The sequence below is a fragment of the Macrobrachium rosenbergii genome, chromosome 3 (assembly GCF_040412425.1).
Source record: "Macrobrachium rosenbergii isolate ZJJX-2024 chromosome 3, ASM4041242v1, whole genome shotgun sequence".
NCBI lineage: Eukaryota > Metazoa > Arthropoda > Malacostraca > Decapoda > Palaemonidae > Macrobrachium > Macrobrachium rosenbergii.
In genome coordinates, this window is record NC_089743.1 from 68,794,710 (window position 1) to 68,819,970 (window position 25,261).

Sequence of the window (25,261 nt, forward strand, 5' to 3'; positions counted from 1 at the left end):
GCATAGGGGGGGTTAATGAGAGACCCAATGAGCTGCCATACTCTCCCACAGAGAATAACATTCCCTATTCAAGCAGTGGCTGCTGGAACGTTTCTCAGGTACAACATTCAATGTAAATAGAAGACCCTTTCCCATAATGAGCAGCAAACCGCACCACATTCACCTGCTGCCAGGTGCCGTGCCACACACTTACCATACACCAATTACTATCCTTAAGCATTGGGAGAAAGAGGTCAAAAAGTAGATAGACAAGGATGTTCTAGCGGGTATCTTGCAACCTGTGCCTACTGGGGAGGTAACTGAGTGGTGTGCCCTCATGGTGGTGGTAGGCAAAAAGGATGGCACTGAGGAGGACCATAGATTTTCAAAAACTCAATGCATGCTGTAAAGGGAAACGCATCACACGTTTGAACCGTTTGATATGGTGTCAAGTGTCCCGGTACATACTTTAAGACTACGGTTGGGGGAGGTATCAGTAATGTCACACACCCATGGGGCACTGCACTGCCCCGGACACATACACCAAAAGATTTGATGATGTAATTGTGGATATCCTGAGGAAGTTTAAATGTATTGATGATATATTGTTGCATGATTCTAGCATAGAAGAAGCTTTCTGGCATACTTTTGATTTATTGTTAGTATGTGAGAGGAATGGTGTAACTCTCAACCCACATAAATTCCAGTTCTGTCAGAGGGCTGAGAATTTCATGGGCTATAATGTTGGGTGGGATAAATATCTGTCTTTGGAGGATAAACTGGCTGCTATAAAGTTCCCAATGCCTGACCAGTCCACCATATCCAATATTCGGCCATGGGTTGGGCTGGTCAATCAGTTGGCTCCCTTTGTTGCAACAGCACCTGTTATGGCACCATTTTGAGAATTATTGAAAATGGGGGCCAGTAAAAAAGTGTACTAGGATGAAATTTTCATGTCTAAATTTGAATATGCTAAAAATGAGTTGTGTAGATTAATATCTGAGGGTCTGCATTATTATGATAAGACAAGACCAACCATTGTTATGACTGACTGGAGTAAAGAAGGGATGGGCTTTGTCGTATTACAGCAATATTGTTCTTGCATATGTCATGATGTGCCTTTCTGTTGTCAGGGGGTTGGAAGCTAACCCTGTGTGGCAGCAGGCACCTTTCAAAAGAGGAATTGAACTATGCCCCTATCGAAGTGGGGGCGGCAGCTGTGGTCTGGTGTCTGGAAAAAGCTTGTCTCTTTTTGCTGGGCTGCCCTAACCTACTTCTAGTAACAGACCATCGCCCGTTGATTGAGTTGTTTGGCGATCAGGAGTTGAAGCACATTGAGAATCCCAGACTGTTCCATTTGAAAGAAAAAACCCTTCAGTATAAATTCTCAGTGAAATACGTGGCAGGTAAAAAAATACTGCCGCTGATACCTTGTCCTGGTACCCTAGTCTGAAGGCATTACCGAGCAAGATAGATATGGAGTAAGCAGAAGAGGTATGCAGGATAACGTCTGCGGCAATGAACATGTCATTCCGTGACGTGGATAGTGACCTCATAGTAATCGACAGTGAAGATGTTGAGAAAATTGCTAGCAAAGATGATGATTATCAGTTGTTATTAAAAAGGGTAAGAGATGACAACTGGCCAAAAAGTAGAAATATGGTTGAGCCTACATTAAAGCCATACTTTCAGGTAAGGGAACAGCTTAGCTATATCAATGGACTGGTCACTTATACTTTCGACGAGGGGCACATGCTTTTGGTAGTGCTGCAAGCCTCTGAGGGAAACTGTGGCACGTAACCTACACTCAGGCCACAAGGCGCTGATTCAGTGTTGCGTAGAGCACAGCAGTCGGTGTATTTGCCTGGGATGGAGGCAGATGTAATGTTTCAGAGGTCTAAATATACGACGTGCAATGAGAATTCGCCATCCCAACAACAAGAACCAGTTATTCCCACCCAACCGCCAGTGTATCCATTTCAGAAAACAGTAGCAGATTTCTTTCAGTTAGATAACAAATGCTATTTAGCATATGCACAAAATAACTGGGTGGCTGGAACTGTTGCACTTTGGCAATGATGTGACCTCATCGAAGATCATCCCTGTTTTGCGGAGGTGGTTCTGCCGTTGGGGTACCCCTGAGGAGATATCCACTGATGGGGGGGATGAACTTGGCGAGTGCTGAGATGTTAGACATTTATAAGCGATGGGGGTGTGGTTATGTATCTTGTCACACAATACCCCCAATCGAATGGGCGATTGGAGGCTCTAAGCGTATGATAAGGGACAACATTAGGGGTGATGGTAGCCTAGACACGATGCCACAGCAAAAGCCCTTATGCAATACAGAAATCTCCCCCAAGAGATGTAGACAAGTCCCCCGCACAATTAACGTTGGGGAGGCAGTTACAGGACTCTATCCCAATGGTGAACGAATTCTTGCTTTTGGATAATCATTGGATGCCAAAGATATGAGATAGAGAAAAGGCTTTGGTCAAAACTTCGCAGAAAGAGAAAGAATTACATGACCTGCACACAAGGCAGTTGCCATACCTACTTGTAGGCAACCAAGTCTTGGTACAGGATGTAGTCAGTAAGAAGTGGGATCAATCAGGGGTGGTTATGGAAAGACTCCCATATAGACAGTATTTAATCAAAATAGATGGATCTGGGAGAGTGTCAAGGAGAAATCGCCGCCACTTGAAATACTTAACAGCAAAGAGCCAGTGCCCTACTATAGAACCAGCGGGGCAGTGCCACGTACCCAGGACCAGGAGGTATATGCTGGCCATGGCAGCCCCCCACCCCTTGGTGGTGTAGTTCAAGGCCAAATAAACACCCAACTTGAATGAAGGACTACAGGGGTGGAAAATAGGCTGCCTTCTGTTTGCTGAGCTATTATTAAGTTTTGCCTCGACTAACCATTCCTTGCTGATTTTTTTCTTTTTTTTGCCTCTTCTTGATTATGGTATCCTTTGTTTGTCTCTAATTTTGAATTTTGAGTGTACCTATGTTTCGCAGTAATATGTAGCTTGGGGGGACGTAGGATAAGTATGTGTCATGTTGCTGATATCAATAATACTACTGAGTGGAATGTTGTTGTGTCTGTGATTAGCAACGCATTACCTAACTCCGTCCGCGCCAAGATTTTTGTGCGAACACCAGTTGCCCTATAACCATCTTAGGATTAAGATGCTTCTGTAATGAACCATCAACACGGGAATAGTGTCTCTTACTTACCCTGCCCGTAGAGTATCTATACTTTGTTTTTATTCATCTATTTATCTTTATATATATATATATATATATATATATATATATATATATATATATATATATATATATATATATATATATATATATATATATATATATATATATATATATATATATATATATATATACACACACACATTTTTATTTTTTCTTCATTTATTCATTTTTATATATTTTATTCATTTTTATTCATGATTTTTAATTTATTTTTATTTTTATTTGTTTTTATTTTTAAAATTTCACTTTATTTTTTTTCTTTTTTGCCAGCAGGTTTTTCTTATGCCAGAAACACTCCCTTTCCTCTTTAGCCTCCTCATCCTTTACACTAGACTCTGTATCGCTACCACTGGAGCACTCAACCTGAAAGCTGTATATATATGGAAATTATGTATACCATTCTCTTCCTCCTGCTGTAATTTTGTCCCTTCCTTCTTAGGTCCTTCTGCTCACCGGCACTCGCTCTTAAAACGCTTTCTCTCTTTCTGATGGGTACCAGCTGGTTTTAGGGAGTTGCAACTTTGCCTATCCCTTTCTTCCTTTCGGCCCACAGAAAGTGCTGAACTGTATCTGATCCATTTCACAGTGACACCAATCTAAATTAACCCCTGTTTTGCTGTTCTCCGCTTATTCTTTCTCACACTTGATTGTCAGTTACGGGCTGCCCTTGAGCAAGAGCCCGCGGACAGCATAAGACGACGACGACCCCTGGAGCCATTCGCCCCTTGTAAATAGTAGCGAGAACTACCGAACGTCGTAATAATAAATGTACCGTACCTCAGCCAGCTGCTTTATGATTTACCAGCTGAAACGAAAACACTTAGTCGCCAAGTTCAGAAGGCGCAATATAAGCTCAACGGCGCTCAAATTGCCATTTTATTTAATTTGTAATAATAATGATGATAATGATAATAACTACGTGTCACTCTGATGTACGCGAATGACATGTCTTGGTACCAAATTGCATTCGGTTTTTCATGCAGCGGTGAGACAAAGGAACTTTGATGATATGTTTTTCGAGCGCTCGGTCTTTTGACGAAATAGGAAAACTAATATCCCAGTGGGAGGAAACAAACAAAAGCAGAAGAGTAGATTAAACCGATGATAGAGTAAGTGGAAGAAGGAAATAAAAACAGCATGGAGTTGAGTGGAAAAGAATAAAAACAGGATAAAATGGAGATAAAGAAGGCAAGCATCAAGGAACTCGAAGTCAGCACAGAAAGGGGGAAGGAGGAGGAGAAGAATGAAAATGACGAGAGTTGAAATTACGAGTAAAAGCAATAAAAGACATCTGCAGAAAAAAAAAAAACTACAGACGAAGTAAAAGAGTGGAGAAACGCGAGAAAAATGAGAAGGATAAAGATTAACACTAAGAACATGCAACTGCTGAGTAGAAACGAAAACAGGGCATTAGTGAGAGAGTGAAGGAGGAAGTGAATTAGTCAGAAGCGGTTATACAAACAGAAAGGGAATCTATAATCCAGGGATAAGGTTTTCTTGTACCACTTAGAGATACATGAATAGAAAATGGTTTTTTTTTTTTTCTTTTTCTCTCCTTATTCGATTTTGAGAATAAGTGGTCTTTATAAGGTCGAAGACAGAAGCCAATTTCAGTCGTAAATATTTTAAAGAATATTAAAAAAAAAAAAAGATTGTACAGCACACCTTCAGGAATATTTACAATTCAAAATTGTAAACTAAAAACATCAGCATAGTAATTGTAAATAAATAGTGCTAATTATATTTGAGAAAAATATTAGAAAGGAAAATCCATTCATTCTTACCATCCGCCTTGTACGAGTCCTCAGTCACATTATGAGTTATTCGTTTTCGGCCTTTTTTATTATTATTGTAGTTCCAGTAAGAAACAATAGACCTGCATAAAGAGAAGGAGAGATACAAAGAATGAATCTGAAACGGCGATGGAAAACATTGCAAGTTTTCTTTAAGAAAATGAATTGATGCAGAACGGCTCTTTTCATTAGCACATTTTCACAAACTAATTTGCTCCAGGAAACTGAACTTCTCATCTTTTTTCAAGAAACGTCCCAAACAGCTTTTTGTCTTTGAAACTTAAATCTTCCATTAGCATGTCCCAAATATATTAGCTAAACAAATGGCTTTCTCATACAGAAAGGCTACCTAGTATTAAGCTTGGTAACGAAATCAACGCTCGTATTTATCTAAAGCAAAATCCTGTCCCTTTTTCTGGTCCTGCATGGGCGTTTTAAGACAATGCTAAGCACGCAAGAGCAGCTCAGTTCAGTCCCAGATTTCTTGTCTTGACCTGTCATGCGTGATAATACTACAGCCAGAGTAAATTCTCTTGGACAAACGTCTGCCTTCTGAAATACTACACTTAGTTACGAATCAGGTGCAATTCACCTTTTTTTCTGTTTTGTTATCATTCTGGTAGCACTGTGCTTGTTGCTGCCACGGGTGTTGACAAAAACGGGCCAGAAATTTTCCGTTGAGCCCGGCTCGATCTTACCCTTCTATGGCCCCAAGCTGATTAACATGGAATATGATTCTAATTCCGCAATAATCAGTAGTACCTAAAGTTGAGGCTTATTTTAGCAGTTGCACGGAAGGTTCAGCTGCTACTCTATCACTATCGTATAACGAGGTAATCCTCGATCCCTACAGAGGTAAAACCGATATGCAAATCTCTCTCTCTTTCTCTCTCTCTCTACCCACTCGTAAACTCAGACACGCAGTATGGAGGGCGATGTCAAGCCAAATAACCTTTATTTTATACTTGTTTTACTATAAGGCTGACAGTTAAGGAGAGGTATTCCTAACAGTAACTCTTTCATTTTGTTCCTGAGCCTTTAGGAGAAATAAAATGCACTGTGTTCAATTTCACCTGTTTCCTGCTGGTTCAGAGACCTATCTTTTGCCTAGCGAAAGAGTTGCATTGTTGTAACATCATTTTATGCAGGAACGATTGAAATCTGTTCGATTTGGTTTGGAGTGTTGATATCAGAAAATGTCTTCCTCTACTGATTTAAACAAAGTAATATTACATAGGTCAGCTGATAAACCCGAATACAAGAATATGTCAAGAGTATTTTTTTTTTTTTCAAACAAAATATCTGGTATCAGAAATAACGTCAAGGTTAACTAACTTTGCTGGATTTCTGATTAAGAGGACGACTTTCGAATAATCCCGGACGTTCTTTCTCGAATTTTTGTGAATCTTGTTGATAATAGTGCGATGACTTTTGAAGCTGAGATTCTCACCGAGGAAACCTGAAAGAGAGGAGCTTGTTAGACACAGGCACCATGGTTTTGCATCCGTCAGTTATTTGCTCTACTCAGTGTATGTATGTATATATGTAAGTATGTATGTATATATATAAATATATGTAAATATATATATATAATATATATATATATATATATATATATATATATATATTATATATATATATATATATATATATATATATATATATATGTTTATTTATACACATACACATACATACATACATACATACATACATACATACATACATACATACACACAACACACACACACACATATATATATATATATATATATATATATATATATATATATATATATATATATATATATATATATATATATATATATATATATATATATATATAGTAACCATTCCAGTTGTAGTTTACTTTTGAATGACACTGGACAAAGTAGGAAAAGTTGCCGAAGAATGATCTGTAAGTAACACACAGAACGAGAAGGTAGTGCCCAGTATTTTTGTGCACTGCTTTCTCTTGGACTTCACAATTATGTTTTCGGTCCTTTTCGTATTCTTGTCATTCTGTCATCATTTAGAGGGTTAACTTGAAAAATCTAAGACTGGGCTTGTCTTTAAGGGTTGTTTATGCCATTTTTCTTAAAATGTTCGTGATTCACTCATATTCTAATGGCCTTCGATGCATTTTTACGTGCGTTAAAGTTCACTGTTCAGTTCTTTCTAGGCATTAGTAAGGTTTGACACTGACCTATGGGTCCTATCCTTTAGTAGAATAGTAAATCGGTTGTTCTTCTTAAGGATAATCTTGTTAAAAGTTACCAAAAGGTGTTGAAAATCAGCAAATGTTGCAAATATTCAAGTTGGTTTCCCCATGGAAACGTAGGAATTAGGCAAAAAGACCAAAAGCTGGCCTTTATCACGCACGGTTGATCGTATTTTCCTAGAACTTGACTCGTGATAGTTGGTCAAGCATAGCCTCCTAAGCAGACATTCTTCTTTCCGGGTTTTTGGAGATAAGGAATACTCTTCAATTCCCCGGTATCTTATTTTTGGTGACGAGGCTCTTTTTTATCAGATTTAAATCAGATGTTGGTGTTATAATATGTTTTTAAATCAAATGAGATGCACTGCTTAAAATGCTTGTTTGAGAACAATTTCTGTTTTGATAAAGGATACTTAAGGACTAATGCATAGTTAAGAGTTATAGTTTTTCGTTGATTTTATATATATAATAACATCTTAATAAGAGAATAATAAAGCGATAAGTGTTTTCCACATGCCTGATAGAGTGGAGACTTGCGAACTGAAGAAATGATATTGGGAAAAGGCAGCATTCAAGAATGGAATGACAGAATTAGCTGGGAGAGTTTTGCCGGTTTCGGTGCTCCGAAAAAAAAAGTAGGTGGGGTGACGCAATGAGGTCTTTATCAAGGGGGAAAAAAAAAGATTGCTTGCAGCCCAGTTGCATGTCCAAAGAAAAGACTATATATGTATATTAGAAGAGCGATGAGATAATCAAGAAATAAGTGAAGATGAAAAGAAAGGTAGTCAAGAACATGTAAGGGTATTCTAAGCAGACACTTAAGGGAGAATAAAAACTTTTACTGATGAGAAATTGGGCGTAAAATGCAAATGGAGAGCTGATGACAATAAAGAATGCCGGCATGTGTCATGGATCAGAGTATGACTTGTTGAATATTGCAGCTAAAAGAGAAGCATATGTAAATGAAGTTTGAGTGGAAATGGTAGGTGTGCACTGGAGAATGTTAGTGGAATTGACTGACGAAGACAGCAGCCCAGAGTTGGCGAGATTAAAAGTGAGAGCTTGCTGTATGGTGCTAATAGTCTGATTGGCTGACCAGGATATGTAAGATATGTTTGGAGGAGGGCTGGGTGTGAAGAGTAATTCCTGACATGTCGGAAAAGGTGATAGAAGTACATCTGGGAATGTGTATGATAGATTTTGATTGAGAAAAGAAGACATATAGCAGAATTAAAAGTGGAAGAGTAATGTGTGTTTGGACAGGACGAGAGAATTGTGGTTTGATGCTTGGTATGATGCATGTAAGTATGGGAGTAAAGGGGAAAAATCTGTATGTATGATATAGTATATACATACATACAGTCGCTGTGCAATTTAAAATACTTGTAGCTGCGTTCTTTGGTTGGCTGAGCTAAAATGTACCGTCGCTGTCCAAAGAATGTTTACAGCCCAGTCAAAGAATGTTTACAGCCCAGTAACATAAAGAAGTACCACGCAGGAATTACATAGCCAGGCGGATGAAGAAATTTAAGGAAACAGGTTCCGTTATTGGTAAACCACAGTCTGGTAGACCATGTGTTGATGAAGGAACTGTAGCATCTGTAGAGCAATCCTTTGAAAGAAGTCCGAAAGTCTAAAACTAGCATCTTTGGAGATGAGGCTTTCAAAATCTACTGTGCAGAAGATTCTGCAGAAAAAACTTAAAGTGACATCGTACAAAATCCAAATGTCATCAGTTCAGTGAAAGAATTAATACTGATTATGTATTTTGAATAATTTAATGTTCTCTGACGAAGCAACATTCCACATTAGTGGCAAGGTCAACAGGCATAACTGACATATTTGGGAACTGAAAAGCCACGTGAATCTATTGAACATGAAAGCGATTCTCGCAAAATTAATGTCTGGTGTGCTTCAGGAAATAATCGACTCATAGAGCCATTCTTTTTTGAAGGACGTGTTGTTATTGGTGTTAACTATTTAGAAGTGCTGCAGAATTACTTTATTCCTAAGCATGAACAATTAGAACTTATAGAGAAGACAGTTTTTCAACAAGATGGTGCACCTTGTCACTTTGCTGTGCAAGTTGGGTAGTTTCTAAATGGTAAATTCCCTAACAGATGGATTGGAAGAGGTGGACCATAATTCGGCTTCCACTTTCATCAGATTTGACTCCATTGGATTCCTTTTTATGGGACCATGTGAAAAGTATTGTTTGTTCAACTAAGCCTCGATCTTCAGAAGACTTGAAAGTAAGGGTAACTCATGATGTGATTGAAGGTATTACTGAAAATCAGCTGGAAAATGTTTTCCGAGAACTACAGATCGTATTTCTCTTTGTATTAGTAATGGTGGTGGACATGTTGAAAATGAACAAGACGAATAAAGATTTAGGTCATTCTCCTTTCTTATCCTTTTTACAGATTAATTCTATCATGTATAGTTATGAAGCTACAAGTATTTTAAATTTCACCATGACTTTATGGACACCATGTATATGAACCCAAAGAAAGCCCTTTGTAAAACTCTTAGAGATGTAGTGTGAAGACTGTTGAGGATGTATGATGTAAAAATTAGTTTACTGAGAGCATTTAGAAATTTTATGATGAAAGTGGAGCTTGAACTAGAATGTACAAACTGGAGTGTGAATGGTTTGCAGTAAAAATGACTAGCTGATATTTGCTAATGCTGCAGTGTTAGATGTAGGAAGGGAAGGAAAGCTACAGACTGATAAATATGTTAATGAAGGTGTTTGAAAGAGAAGAGAATTGCAAGCAAATGTTATCAAGAGTAAAGTAATGAGGATGAATGAAAGACAGGAGGATGATGAAATGAATATCAGTACGGACAGTGGGTGATTGGAAACAAATTGATTCATATAAGTATTCTGGAACAAATTGAACACGTATAAAATGTGAATCTCAGAGTAGATGAAAGGTTAAGTCTCTTGACAGAGGGTTGTAAGGAGGTGCATGTATAGACTGAAGTTGGATGTGCAATAGAATGAATGTTGAATGCAAATGAGAGGAAAAGTACTGTTTAGATGAACTTATTTGATAGCCTGTTTGGAGTAAGAAGGGTGAGAAAGATGAGACTGTAAAAATGGGATAAGAGAATTTTGAGATGGTGCGGTCACGCTCATAAAATGGAGAATATATTTGTGAGGAGCGTATATTTCTGGAATTTACGTAGGTCGGAGGTGAGCAAGTTCAAGTAGGCGTTCATGGGATGGTATGGTAGAAGTTTTGGAAAACAGAGACTTAGGATCCAGGAAATGCAAGTGTGTGCAAGGTAGAAGTGAGTTTTGATTTTCAGGTGTCAAACTGCTGGTAAAAAGTATATGAAGGCATATGAAAGGGCGGATGTGTGTTGTTTGGTGTATCAGTGATTCAGTAGTGTAACGGACGTGGTGTGACTGCTATGATGTTATTCCCTAAAGCCACCCCCTAATATGAGGAATGGTCTTTCTCTTTTTCAAGTATTCCGTCTGACTTCTGTATTGGAGTGTTTCTTGGATAGCATCTTGTAGGTAAATTGATAAAATGTAACATATTTTTCGAAATCATATAGGAGACAAGCACTGCAGTTTGAATTGAGTTCAACTTCATGTGTTTAATTGTTCTTCAATAATATTAGGGCTTGGGGAACAGTCTCCCAATAGTCAATCTTTTCTTAGATAATATGAAGAGACTTAAGTAGGCTTATCTGCAAAAAAAATCACTAATGTCTGATAGAGATTAATGAGAGCCTGCCAGTGTAAAAGTAGTATTATTTGACATATAGACAGTGATCTGAGAAATAAAATGCAAAACATTTAAAGCTTGTTCAAAAAGTTTGCATTCATCATTTTGGCATTCAGACTTATATCTGAGACACATTTATGTGCAAACATGCAGAAGGCGAACTACTCATCCCAGCATTAAATAAGCCTTGCCTAATTGACCACTTTAGAATAGCACATGGTCAGGGTATGTCTTATCCCTGCGGGTTTCAACTTCTCATATATTACAGGGGAATTGTGAATGTGACTGCCATGAAATTTCACGTTTTCATCAAATTGTATGCATATTATATAGTATACGAATACGAATTATATGGCCAAGATATGTTATGAAGGATATCACGTGGGAACAAGTCTATAATTGTTTTAACTTGAAATAAAAGTTTGTAGACGAAAAAAGCAACTAGTATTATACCCTTGCAGTTTGTCATATTTACCCTAAAAAGGTCACACTTCTGAACTCTAATCAACAGCAATACCTGAAATGTGCAATTGACAGTAAAACTACCTACCCATTTTTATTAACATTTTACTGCCGTACTTGGAGCCTGTGAAGATGCCAGAGGCTCCCTCTATGAGATATCTCACCCAAGTGTTACCGGAGCGAGGGTACGATACCAAGAACGCTCTGGGCATTCTCTTTGCGAATGCTATATTATACCTGAGGAAAAGTGGATAATCAGCAGACATTAAAGTAAAGTGTGTCATTCCCATTGTAATAAAATTTTATATATATAAATATATATATATATATATATATATATATATATATATATATATATATATATATATATGTATGTATTTATATATGTATATGTGTGTATATATATTTATATGTACATTATATATATGTATATATACATTATATATATATATATATATATATATATATATATATATATATATATATGTATATATGTGTGTGTGGGGAAATCATTACATAATATGTCGTGTAACTCGGATATGAAAGGTTTTCATGGACTTTATGTTACCTCTTTTATACACAGTACTTACAAAACCTTGCTACATCTACATAGAGACTGTTTATTTTCAACCTAAAAATACAAGGAGGTTAGATTAAAAAGTAGATTTAAAGGCTGTCGACTTTATGGTATCTTTAAAATCACTCCTAAACAGAAATAGAACTACCCAGTCCACGGGTAAACATGCAACATTACAATTGTCATATTCCTTTCTTGCCATCTGAATTAGTTGAACTTTAATTTTTCACAACCAGGGATCTCTATGCATTACACTATTTTACCAACATAGCCTATTCACACGTCATTTTCTTAGCACAGCGGTTGCTTTTTGGTAATTTTGAATGATGAATAATCAGTGTTGACTTAGCTTGAACATCTTGAATTAATCTATTAATCTATTAAATGGAATCTCCCTAAAAGTTGGAAAGGTTACTATACTTTTGCATAAAATAGATATAAACCTCTCATATCTCCCTCCTTGCGCGGGATCAAGATATGCCATATGCAACGAACTTGGTGATCACAGAGAAAAGACGGGTGAAAAGGGGGGAACAAGTGTCAACAGTGATAGCGATAATTGTAGAGACAAAAATTGCAAGTCAATTACTGTTAGATTACTGGAACAAATAATGAGTCCACTGCACAACGAGGAGAAAACTTCAATATGAAGATTCACAGACTAGATACCTACATGCTTGCGAACTTGCATTCCCATCGGCTGTCCACTGTTTCTTTGTGGGATGCATGTAACTTGAAAGCTTGAAGAGAATTATGTCTTTCTCATCATAGCTTTGAATATTTAGATTTCTGTTATGAGGATATGTCAAACCCAAATCCAAAATGACAGATGTGCCAGAATAGTTTTAGAGTTGGTAGCATTCACAGTAGACCTACTGTACATGCTGCAGTGCCACATATCTCTTAAGTGTTTACTGTTTACTTCAAAAATGGGAATCAAAGCTCAAAATGTTGTAGAAGCAAAACTTAGGGTTAGGATGGTTAAAGTGGGGAAGAAGTCTGACAGTGAATGGAAGAACGCATGGCTCAGGATTATTGACGAATTTTGTAGAAATGACCGTGAGCAGTTAAGAAATCATATCTTGCAGATCAAATGACTGTTATGATCTGAAATATAATCATGTGTCAGAAAAAACTGAGTATTTAGGAAACAGTTTTGTAATCCCAAACAGAAACAGTAACTTTAATGAGATAGCTTTACAAAGTACATTAACCTAAATTCAAAACCATTTTCTTGCCATACAAAAATGGAACGTGAGGACAATTAAAAGAATACAGTTATCAGTATGGCAGTTGAACTCAAAAAGTCCGACATTAAAGGTCTAGGCAACTGGAAAACATTCTCCCCTGCTGCTGCTGAGCTAAGATTGCTAGAAAAGAATGAGTCTCACATATTTACTGTTATTGTACGATCTGTACAGTGCAAGTCATCAGAACTGAAGGTTACAACCATCTGCTAAAGATAACATGGTGCCAGTTTATAAGTGACTGTGACTACCTACTGTGCTGCCGTAAGGGAACTGCTTATGGAAACTGCACAGCATCAAATACTGACGTTGATAATATAAAGATTAAAAAGACCCTCTGATGCTCTACTACATCATGTAAACACAAGGGGATGTAGAATATTCTATTAGTGGTATTCGCAATAGTAATTTTACATTGGTTCTGTTTTACAAATTATAGTGATGAATTTTGTATACAGTACAGTACACCAAAGTTTTATATTTTGATTATATCGTAAAGAGTCGACATAGTACGTCGTAATTTATTTCAAGAGGCCTCCTTTGGGCTAGCATTTGGCCCGTCCCATTCATTTCCTATTAGAGTTTATAGTTTTTATGGACGTCTTGGCCTTCCATGTCATAGCCCTTCTTTTTATATTCAGAAGAATGGAACTTTGTCTGTTGGGCGCCATCTTGAATTATGTAACTCAGAACATTATTCAGAATCGATTTTGTCTTGGTTTGGTCTGGGCACTTGGGGGTAACCTCCTGAATATGCTAGGATGAAATAAAATTATATCGTAAATTTGGGCCAGGCCCCTTTAGTATATTTTCAGTGTGCTATGAAAAAGATTTTCTGAAAGTTTTTTTTTTTTCCCGTAACTACAGTAAACATGATTCATGCTATTTTTAGGTCGGTTGTAATTAGATGATCTTCCATACGGGTTATCTCAGTAGGAAACGGTGCCCATCATCTTTAAAGCAAAATTTTTGGAGTTAGTGTTGTGTACGTGTTGGTGCACTGAGGCTCATGTTCATATTTTACACTTTGTTTATACTGTTGATTTTAGCTCCTTATTGTTTGTTTATTTATTCATCATCAAATATATGTATTTAATTCTGTTTGGTCTGGTTTCCCTTTTTTCCACAAACTTCGTTAGTCTTTTGACTTTTTACCATATGAGTATGGAGACGATAATAATAATAATAATAATAATAATAATAATAATAATAATAATAATAATAATAATAATAATAATAATAATAATAATTAGTCGAGCTTTATGTAGGTTAAACCAAATGAAAGTCGTAATTGTGCATAAAAATTGATGTGTTAGCATAATTATTTTTCACACATGGTCGGTGTTCGTTAAAATCATGATTCTTCATTCATTAAATTCTATATTTGGCGCTTAATTATTATGCTTCAGTTGATTATTATTCCCAATTTCTATCTTTTTTATTTTTATGGCCCGATAATTTGCATAATATATTTAGATATGAGAACTCTTCCAGTCCTCTGTTATTACCTTCAAATAATGTTAAGCAAGGACCAAATCTTATCAAGGTAACCGAGAATTGGCGCTTGTTGAAATTAGGTTGAACTGTGATAGTATGTACACTAGTCCAATACTTTGTGGAGGTGTGTTTCCATTAACATTGTAAATCGAAATAGATCATTTTAAGGAATGGTCCATCAGAGCACCCAAGTATAAAAAAAGAATGTAATATATATGGAAATGAAAACATCTATATAATATAAATATATAATAAGATACAAGTGTTTTCTATTACACGTTAAACATTCAATATAGCAGGTCATGGTGACCACAGCACCACAAACGCGCACTCATCTAAATATTCATCTCGTCTAGTACGTAGTTACCGGCTTAATGTGCTGATTTACATAACTCAAGATGGCGCCCAACAGACACTATCTTGTTTATTTACCTCAACCAGATTAACAAACTTCCATTCTTCTGAATATATAAGAACGGCTATGACATGGAAGACCAAGACGTCCATAAAAACTATAAACTCTAATAGGAAATAAATGTGTCCCACTAGACGGACTAAATGCCAGCCCAAAGGAGGTATATATATATATATATATATATATATATATATATATATATATATATATATATATATATATATATATATATATATATATTTATATATATATATATACTGTATACATGTGTGCATTTGTATGCAGTATATAGTGTTTAAATCTGACATACTATGCTGATTCTCAAGTTGGTAACTTCTTTTTGATTAAAATCAAAATAATGTTAGCCCTGAATTTTCAGTATAGGTACTTTTTACGTAACTTCAGAAAGTTCATCAGAATGCTATTATAATAAATCAGTTTATAACCCCACAATTTCTTTAAATTGGTGGCGCACTATATCAGAATTAAGGTTTCCTTGACAAGGATTATGTCCTCCCTGAGAGAGAGAGAGAGAGAGAGAGAGAGAGAGAGAGAGAGAGAGAGAGAGAGAGAGAGAGAGAGAAGGGGTACTTATATGTACTTACTTTTTACACTGAGGATCGTTAGGCCAAGGGTATCTAATCTTCCCAGATAAATCTCTCGCTGGACCTTGAGAAACACTTGTTGCACTGGAATGCCTGTGAACACCTGAGGGCAAAGTTATTTTCATCAACTTATCTTGATATATCTTTATCACTCACACACACACACACAATATATATATATATATATATATATATATATATATATATATATATATATATATATATATATATATATGTACATACATATATATATATATATATATATATATATATATATATATATATATACAGTATATATATATATATACATTACCTGCCTCGACCTCTCTGCCGTGTTCGAAATAGGATAAAATTAATTCTAACATTAGATCTGGGAAGAGCAGATGCCTCTCGCAAGAGACAAGGGAGTGGAAAGTAGCAGGAGCTGCTTTGAGCAGAGCCCAACTGTCAAAAGGGGGAAGGAATTTTAGAGAGGCATATCAGACAGGATAGGTTTTGCTAGGGCCACCCTTACCTAGGTTGCACCTTAAGCTCACTTTCCTACAACCTTTGTACTGGTGAGTTTTTTGTCATTTTTCAGATGCTACCCAAGCCAAGGCAGTTTGGGGGAGGAGTTTGAAGCAAGCACCCACGCCATTGACCCAGCTCGAGAGAGTCTAAAGGCAACCACCAGAGAGACAACACGCATACCAGGCGTCTCTCATAGCCCCCCTTTGTTCCCCCCCCCTTTATCGAACAGCCGGGGAAATTGCCATTTCAATGGACCCAGGGCTTTTGATGCACATGATCACTGCATTATCTATTCCAGCGGTAAGTCTGAAGATGACAATTACTCCCAGTTCTCTTTCCCTTCATCTTAACAACTCCTTTTTCATGTTTCAAGTTTTCCTCTCTTAAACAGTCACTGGCTAAGGGAAATCCTAGTAAAGCCATATCCCATTTATGAAGTCAAATTTATGAAGTTTTAATTATTGTTGCCTAGTGGAATTGCATAAATTATCCTCCATGGTGTTAAAGGTTCATCCTTTGCAGTCAATTAATGATAAGTGAGAGGTCTTTTGATGTAGGAATGTCATCTGGATACATCTCTTCCAGAATTGGGCACGCCTTGGAACCTGGCCAGAATCTTGTTTGGAGAAGAATTAGCATCCTTGATACCAAGATCCTCAATGCACATGTTATGTTTTAAATGCCCTTCGGATACTAAGCCTACCCATTTTCCCATTATGTTGGAAAGAAATTTCTCCAGCCTCCTCTGCGGTGATCTCGTCGATGCCACGATCAGTGGAAAGTCCAGAGATCCCATATATTTATGGTAGCCCTAAGATCCACAAGGAAGGGTGCCCGCTAAGACCGACCGTGGCATCGACGAGATCACCGCAGAGGAGGTTGGAGAAATTTCTTTCCAACATAATGGGAAAATGGGTAGGCTTAGTATCCGAAGGGCATTTAAAACATAACATGAACCTGATAGACGAATTATCCAAAATTAACGTAAAAGACTGTAAATTTGCAAGTTTGGATGTAACTTCCTGCTCACTAACGTACCAGTAAAGACGACGATGGAAACAATAAAAAAAGAATATGGAGGAGGGGTCTATACATGCGACATAGATCATGACGTTTTAATAAAACTGCTAACAGCGGCCCTCAGCGTTAATGTTTTCAAGTGGGGCGAAAACCATTATATACAAAAAAATGGCGTGGCCATGGGTTCAAGTCTTTCACCAATTCTAGCTAACATCTTTATGGAATGGCTTGAAAAGGAAGAGGTGGGCAAAATAAATAAAGGGAACTTTAATATCGTAAAATGGGTAAGATATGTGGATGACATCTTGATTATTTACAAGGGAGTTGAGCAAGGGAAGATCTACACAAGTTTTTAGAAAACATAAATAAACTAAATGAACACATCAAGTTCACAATAGAAGAAGAGAAGGAAGGAGAAATTCCTTTCTTGGATGTCCTGGTCAAGAGGGAAGGGGAAAATTTAAAATTCAAGGTATATTGGAAGAAGACACACACCAATTCATACATACATAGGTTCTCCAGTCATAGGAAAGAAATAAAAATAGGATTAATGACAGGGTTGGCCATCAGGGCTTATAGGATTTGCAGTCCCGAATTTTTAGACAAAGAGCTGGATTACCTGAGGAAGAGTTTTAGGAGATTAGGCTACCCTAAGTATTGGTGGGAGTGGGCACACATCAAAGCAAGGAAAAACTATTTTGGGGAGAGGGAAAGGATAGATAAGGAACATTTGGTAGGAAAGAAAATAATTACAGTCCCGGACAACAACTCTATTGCACCCATCAACAGAAAGCTAAATAATTTCAAATTGATAGGCAGCTACAAAAACACCATTAGGAATAAAATAGAAACAAAAAGTCGGTAGAGGGGGAAGAGGTTAGAGGGGGTAATATATGGCAGCTTGTCTAGACTGTGAAGAAGGGTACTATGGCGAAACTGGCAAATCATGTAAAGAGCGAAGCAAACAACATCTGCAGAACATAAGGCATTATAATCAGACGTCGGCAGTTGCCAAACACTGTTGGGAAAAGGATCACAGAATAGACTGGGAAAATATGAGTTTTCTGTACAGGAACACCAACAAAACATCTAGACTGGTTGTAGAGAACGCCTTCATAATTTGCGCCAACAACACGATGGCAGGGAACACCGGAAACGGCTTTGAAGACAGCATATCTAGAAAAATCGTATACTCCACAGTAGCAAGGAAACGAAGGAAAAATGCAAGAGAACGCACGGAAAACAGACACCTAGAAGAAGGGAGCAGCGAAAGACCAAGATCACGAGGGGTGGGGTCACACAGGAGGAGCTAGGCGATTATAGGATTAAAAGTACCCAGCACACAGATATAAATACAGCTGGACTACACGTCTGCTCATTGTACGGATACTTGATAATGTGGACTGTTTGTCCAAGAAAGCTTGTAACTTTTTAAATAAAAACTCCATTAAATACCATCCAGTTTGAATGAGGTCCTTTAGTAATTCTACTAATGCACAGAACAATTGTGTATTGATGTATGTATGTATGTATATATATATATATATATATATATATATATATATATATATATATATATATATATATATATATATATATATATATATATATATATATATTTATATATATATATATATATATATATATATATATATATATATATATATATATATATATATATATATACACACACATATTGTCTTCTGAAAGACGACACTTACCTGAAGTCGTGGTTGGCATCATCAACTCAGCTGTGGGGAAAAGAAAAAAAGAACTTCCCATTCTCTCTCTCTCTCTCTCTCTCTCTCTCTCTCTCTCTCTCTCTCTCTCTCTCCCCTAACTGAGGTAGCTAAATTATACCTTAGGCTACAAAAATAGAATTTATTTATCAAATTTAACATGATACTGGTTAAAATAGGAATAAGCAAGAAACGGGTTGTGAACCCTTAACTCAAAATAAAATAAGCAAATACAGAATGGAAATTAAAATCCTTTTCCCACCCATCGTCACTAATTACTTCATAACTAGTCAATTATACACAGTTAAATTAGTCTTTGGTCGGTTCCAATAATTTGACCACCTCCACATGCTCCATTTTGGATGCTCATTACATCTGAACATTTCTGCCCCAAAAACCACATTGGACCATTTGAACATTCCTGGGGAAAAGCCTGAACCATCTCTGTTAGACCCCAGTTTATAGCATATCAAAAACACAGACAAAATTATAAATGAAAATAAAAACGCATAACTCTGAAAACATGTGAGACACATAGAAAAACGTAACTCAATCTGCACAGGAAAGTTCTCAAAGATTAATATTCTTTTAAGTCTTGTACTCACTCTCAGCAATGGGAAATTCGTTTCTCCAAGCGTGAACAGCACGTCCTTTCTTATTGGTCAAGCACACCAGAATGAAGAAACTATCACAAAGCTGTTTGCATCAAGCATTTCATAACAAATGTACGCACATATTCACACCTATGAATCCGATTATATCCGGACCAAAGAGTTCCAGAGTTCGATACGGGAATTTCCAGCGCACAGCACAATCCTGTCGCTAAACGTCATCTCGGGCCATACTCAGGTCGACGATCGGAACATGCTAAATCACTTACGACTTCATGTGAAAGGAATTTCCTAGGTTTCCAAGCGAACTAACAGAAGCTGAATTTATACAGAACAGTTATTTGCTGAATCAATGATAAAGCCATCTGCAGGACTGCTGAATGACAAATATTCGTAACAGTCACTTATCTCTGTAATATTTATATAAACACATACATATATATATACATATATATACACATACATACATATATTGTCACGAAATGTACCAAGTACTTGGTTACTGCACAACTAATCACAGAATGCAAAAATTGACCTCACTTCAGCCAGATACCTGAACTCTCATGACAATAAAAATTACGACTGAGTGCTCTAAAGGTAACATTGATCCCTTAAAAAGCTTATTAATCACGTGAAAAATCAAACTAAGTTTATCAAAACAAGTATGAGGTGTCAACAGTTGAACAGGAAATATACTAGAGCAAAAGGGCATCACTCCATCAAACAACTTTTAACTGTTTCCCTGGTTTTAATTCACTTCTGCAAAACTAAAGGAACAAAACATGTTTATCACTTTGCCTTATGCACACGTTTAATCCTATTCACTGGTGTTCAATAAATGAAACACTGTTTTTTTTTAATACAAAAATTTATTTTTAAATTCAAAATTTATAACTGGAATTCACAATCTGAAAAAATTTACTATTACTTGAAAACAACAACAAAAATCAATTAATTCTTGAGTTAAATTACAAAGGTTAATTTATCAAGATATTAAATCAATCAAGCAAAAATTTATACCTTTAAGAATTACTCAAGATTTGAAAAGAAAATCTTAGTAAATGAAAATTAAATCAAGTATGCAATGTTAAATTATCAAGAAATATTTAAAATACTAAGTAAACAAATGTTAAATCACCAATACATAAAATATGAAAAATCAAGAGATTGCAAACACAAGAACACACAAAAACATGCAAAAGATTTACCAACAATAATTTCACCAAGGCAAAAAATTTCTTAATAACCCTTATTAAACCATAATAATAATAAGTAAAATTCACTTTACCTTACACAAGCTTTTGAAAACTTAGCAAAATCACCTGAAATGCAGCTTCATGAGATTCACAAAAACACTTTTTTGTTAGGCGTCGTTACACACATTTCCTACATTCAGATCTCAAATGCTAAGATTAATACCAGTGACCACACAAGTATTTTATGGTAATAATTTTTCTCTTTTGAAGAGAGAGAGAGAGAGAGAGAGAGAGAGAGAGAGAGAGAGAGAGAGAGAGAGAGAGCTACACGAATAGTCTCTGAAACCAGAATGAACATAATTTTGGATTCCAGTTAGAAATGAAACAATCAGACAACGTCACTTCTTGAGCAAAACGTTTCGGGGCCAAAACTAATGCGTCAAAACAATACGTGATCAGAGCAGCGCAGTCTTACAAAACATGATGTAATTGATCGAGATATGTACATTTACTCTCAAAAAGGCATAAGTGACTCGAGCAGAAAATCACATTGGACAAAGCTCTTAACGAAATCTCAACATGATCAAAACAGACGGCAGCTGGCTAGTCACAAACGATACGCTTTCAAAACTAGACAAAGAACCAAAGTTGGTTTTCAGAACAGTACATGAAACACTGTGAAATCATTCGTCTTTTTCTCGTATGAGACAAAACCTTACACAACTCGATTGCCATTCCCTCGCTTGTTAACGCGTTATCTTCCGCAATGACAACTGAATCAAAACACGACATATGAAATCAGGAGCACAGAACACATGTTGCTGGGAGACAAATTGTGTGACCACATACATTATTATTAAAACCTGTCATTAATTCTAAATTGTGCTGTTAAGTTATCTAAATCACTAACTCTTTTGAGATCTGACATTACAGTCCTTACAATATTTCAACAATTATTACTGTTACACAGAACACATTATAACTAGAACAGTAAATATATCAAAATCATGGAATGCTATACATATTACAAGGCAATATCATGAATATGTATATATATATATATATATATATATATATATATATATATATATATATATATATATATATATATATATATATATATATATATATATATATAAGCAAATGAACTGTCATGATGGAAATGAGTTGAAAGGAATTCTAAGCGCAAGACTTGAATTCGACAGGAATATATTCACCATAGTCGATATCAACTTACTCTCTTTGCATAGCTTAGTGGTTAAATTCGGCTGTTTATCATTATATCTAAAACAAGGGCCCACGTTCAAATCCCGACTGGTATGGATAGCATTATCAGTTATAGTCCCACTCAGGGGTAAGTTATTCCAAGGGTTTAATGAATTCCACATTGAATGATATATATATATATATATATATATATATATATATATATATATATATATATATATATATATATATACATACATATATATATATATATAATATATATCTATATAGATATATATATATATATATATATATATATATATATATTAGCTGCTTACTATCATTCAGTATGTAAATCTCTATGTTTTTCTTCTATACAGTTCCCCCTACCACAGTTCTCGGTTGCAGTTTCGAGAATAAGTGAAAAATTTAATTTCTCTAATGTTCGAGAACCGTGAATATACATTAACTTCATTCATAAGTTTAGTTTTGAAAAATTAATGATTTTGGTGAGATGTTAGTAAAGTTGTCTAAGTTTGTTTAAAAATGTCAATACGATTTTCTTGGAGGTTTTACGTAATCAGTTTACTGAAGATGTTTCCAGGAAGGTTGAGTTGAAGGAGATTAGGTAACATCTATTCCGTGGTACTGCAGTGTATGTGCTAGAAACGCCTGAGCTGGAAGCAATCCTATACAAAGAGAACAAGAGAAACAGGCAACCAGACAAACATTAGGCAAGCCTCGTCTCACATCCCCAGTCGTCTCATGCAGAAAGAATACAGTGTCTTCGTTCAACGGAATTTATTTTAGCGTTTGTAAAGTCCCTGCTCAACGGGTTTTGTATAGTGAACCTCCTGTTTTCTACGGTGCCTTTCCCATGAACTTAGGTCACGCTAAATAGCCATATTTTATCTGTGTAAAATTGTATATGCTACTTATTCATTTGTGCCTGTTTACGTTGTACATGTGTCAGAACATTATTGTGTTCATTCCTGTAATTTTATTTTTACATGTTATTTGTATTTACCTGTCCTGTTTCGCATTAAGAACAATTAACCTCGTGTCACCTGTATCCTATTGTATGTCTTTGTATGACATCCGCACGCCGCTTTATAAGCGGCCTGTTCTCTCAATAAAATAGCAGTACATGTCCTCCTGCTCTCTTCTTTAGCACCTCTCACAGTGGTGGCCCCGGAGTGGTTCCCAGAGCCATTAGCGGACCCATACGGCGACCTAGTTTTGGCTCCATGAACTACCCCAAGCCCCTAACAGACTAAACATGGCGCTTTAACAGAGCATTTGGGCGTACCGACTCTCGTCGGCAGATCACCGGCGTCATTAGCGGACCCACACGGTGCACCCCAAGCACGTATTGACGCGAGTGAGACTGCAGAAGCGAGTATGGACGCGAACATTCCCTCCCACATACCAATAACCGCGAACTTCGTGGACTCTGATGTCTCCCTTGCGCAAAACTCTCTCGCGAGCAGCTGGCCTTCTCTCAGATGAAGGCCGCCCTTGCCGAGGCAACTGCCTTGGCCCACCAGGACCCCAACGCCCCCTCCAGCTGACGGCAGACGCCAGCAACGTCACCTGTTTGGCCATCCTGGAGCAGGTCGTTGCCGAAGCCCCCCCTAGCCTATCGCCTTCTTCATCAGGAAGTTCAGCCCCACAGTCCCACTATATCACCTTCGACAGGGAACTCTGCGCAGTGTATCGGGCGGTACGTCACTTCAAGTTCCTCCTGGAGGGCACGCCCTTCACAATCTGGATGGACCTCCAGCTGCCGGTCCACGCCTTCACAAAGCAGGGGGATGCATGGTCCTCCAGGCAGCAGCAGCATCTCGTGGCCATCACGGAGTTCACCTGCACAATCAAGTACCTCCCTGGCAGGAAGAACCCTGTAGCTGACGCCCTCTCGAGGATCGAGCCCAACGCGGTGCAGCTCAGGATCGAGTACGAGGACCTCGCCCGGGAGCAGATCACCGACCCAGAGGTTCCAGCCTACCGCACCGCCATCATGTCACTCAGGTGGAAGGACGTGCCCCTCGCTCCTGGAGGGCCATCACTGCTGTGTGACATAAACACCGGCCACCCCTGCCCTCTGGTACCCGCCTCCCGCCGCCATCTGGTGTTCAACATCATCCACAGGCTGTCCCACCCCTCCAGCAGGACGACGGCCAAGCTGCTGGCAGAGAAGTTCGTCTGGCACGGTATGCGGAAAGACACGACAGCCTGGGCGAGACAGTGCATTCGGTGCCAGACCAGCAAAATAGGATGACACACCGAGTTGGGTGTGGGCGAGTTTCCCCAGCCGGGGAGGCGATTGGACACATCCATGTCGACGTGGTAGGCCCCCTTCCCCTATAAAACGGGGCCAGGTACCTCCTAACGATCGTCGACCGCTCCACCAGGTGGCCTGAAGTGACGCACATGCAAGAAGCCACCACCAGCGCGTGCGCCGAGGCCCTTCTCTCCAGCTGGATCAGCCGGTTTGGTGTCCCGGACCACATAACAACCGACAGAGGTCCAGCCTTCCTGTCCGAGCTGTGGACCACCCTAGCATGCCTGCTGGGGACCTCTCACTACAGCACCACCGCCTATAACCCCGCAGCCAACGGATTGCTAGAAAGATTCCACAGGTCTCTGGAGGCGTCCCTCATGGCCCGCTGCACTGCCAAGGATTGGAAGTACCAGCGGTCTTGGGTCCTCCTCAGGCTGAGGACCGCCCCCAGAGCCAACGGCGACCCATCTGCAGCAGAGAAAATCTACAGGGAGCCTCTCGTAGTCCCAGGCGAGCTCATCACGGGGGATCGCCACAACCTGACAGTCCAGAGGCTCTGTGACACGGTCGGAAAATTCGCTCCCTGCCAGCAGATGTATACCCGCTCAACAGGTTTTCTATAGTAAACCTCCCGTTTTCTGCGGTGCCTTTCCCATGAACTTAGGCCACGCTAAATAGCCATATTTTATCTGAGTAAAATTGTATCTGTTACTTATTCATTTGTGCCTGTTTACGTTGTCATGTGTCAGAGCATTATTGTGTCATTTCCTGTAATTTTATTTTTACATGTTATTTGTATTTACCTGTCCTGTTTTGCATTAAGAACAATTGACCTCGTGTCACCTGTATCCTATTGTATGTCTTTGTATGACATCCGCATGCCACT

The 25,261-nt window shown here is 37.8% G+C and overlaps 1 protein-coding gene across 1 annotated transcript in view; it reads right to left on the reverse strand.

Moving 5' to 3' along the window:
* The window catches only part of LOC136828672 (sialate:O-sulfotransferase 1-like), a 55,021-nt gene that overhangs the window by 21,578 nt on the left and 8,182 nt on the right, over positions 1-25,261 (reverse strand). Inside the window, exons 4-7 of the mRNA XM_067086767.1 lie at positions 15,810-15,912; positions 11,557-11,705; positions 6,381-6,504; positions 5,037-5,128 (exon numbers count right to left, since the gene is read on the reverse strand). Of these exons, the coding sequence (XP_066942868.1) occupies positions 5,037-5,128; positions 6,381-6,504; positions 11,557-11,705; positions 15,810-15,912 (468 nt within the window). The remainder of the gene's footprint in view (positions 1-5,036; positions 5,129-6,380; positions 6,505-11,556; positions 11,706-15,809; positions 15,913-25,261) is intronic.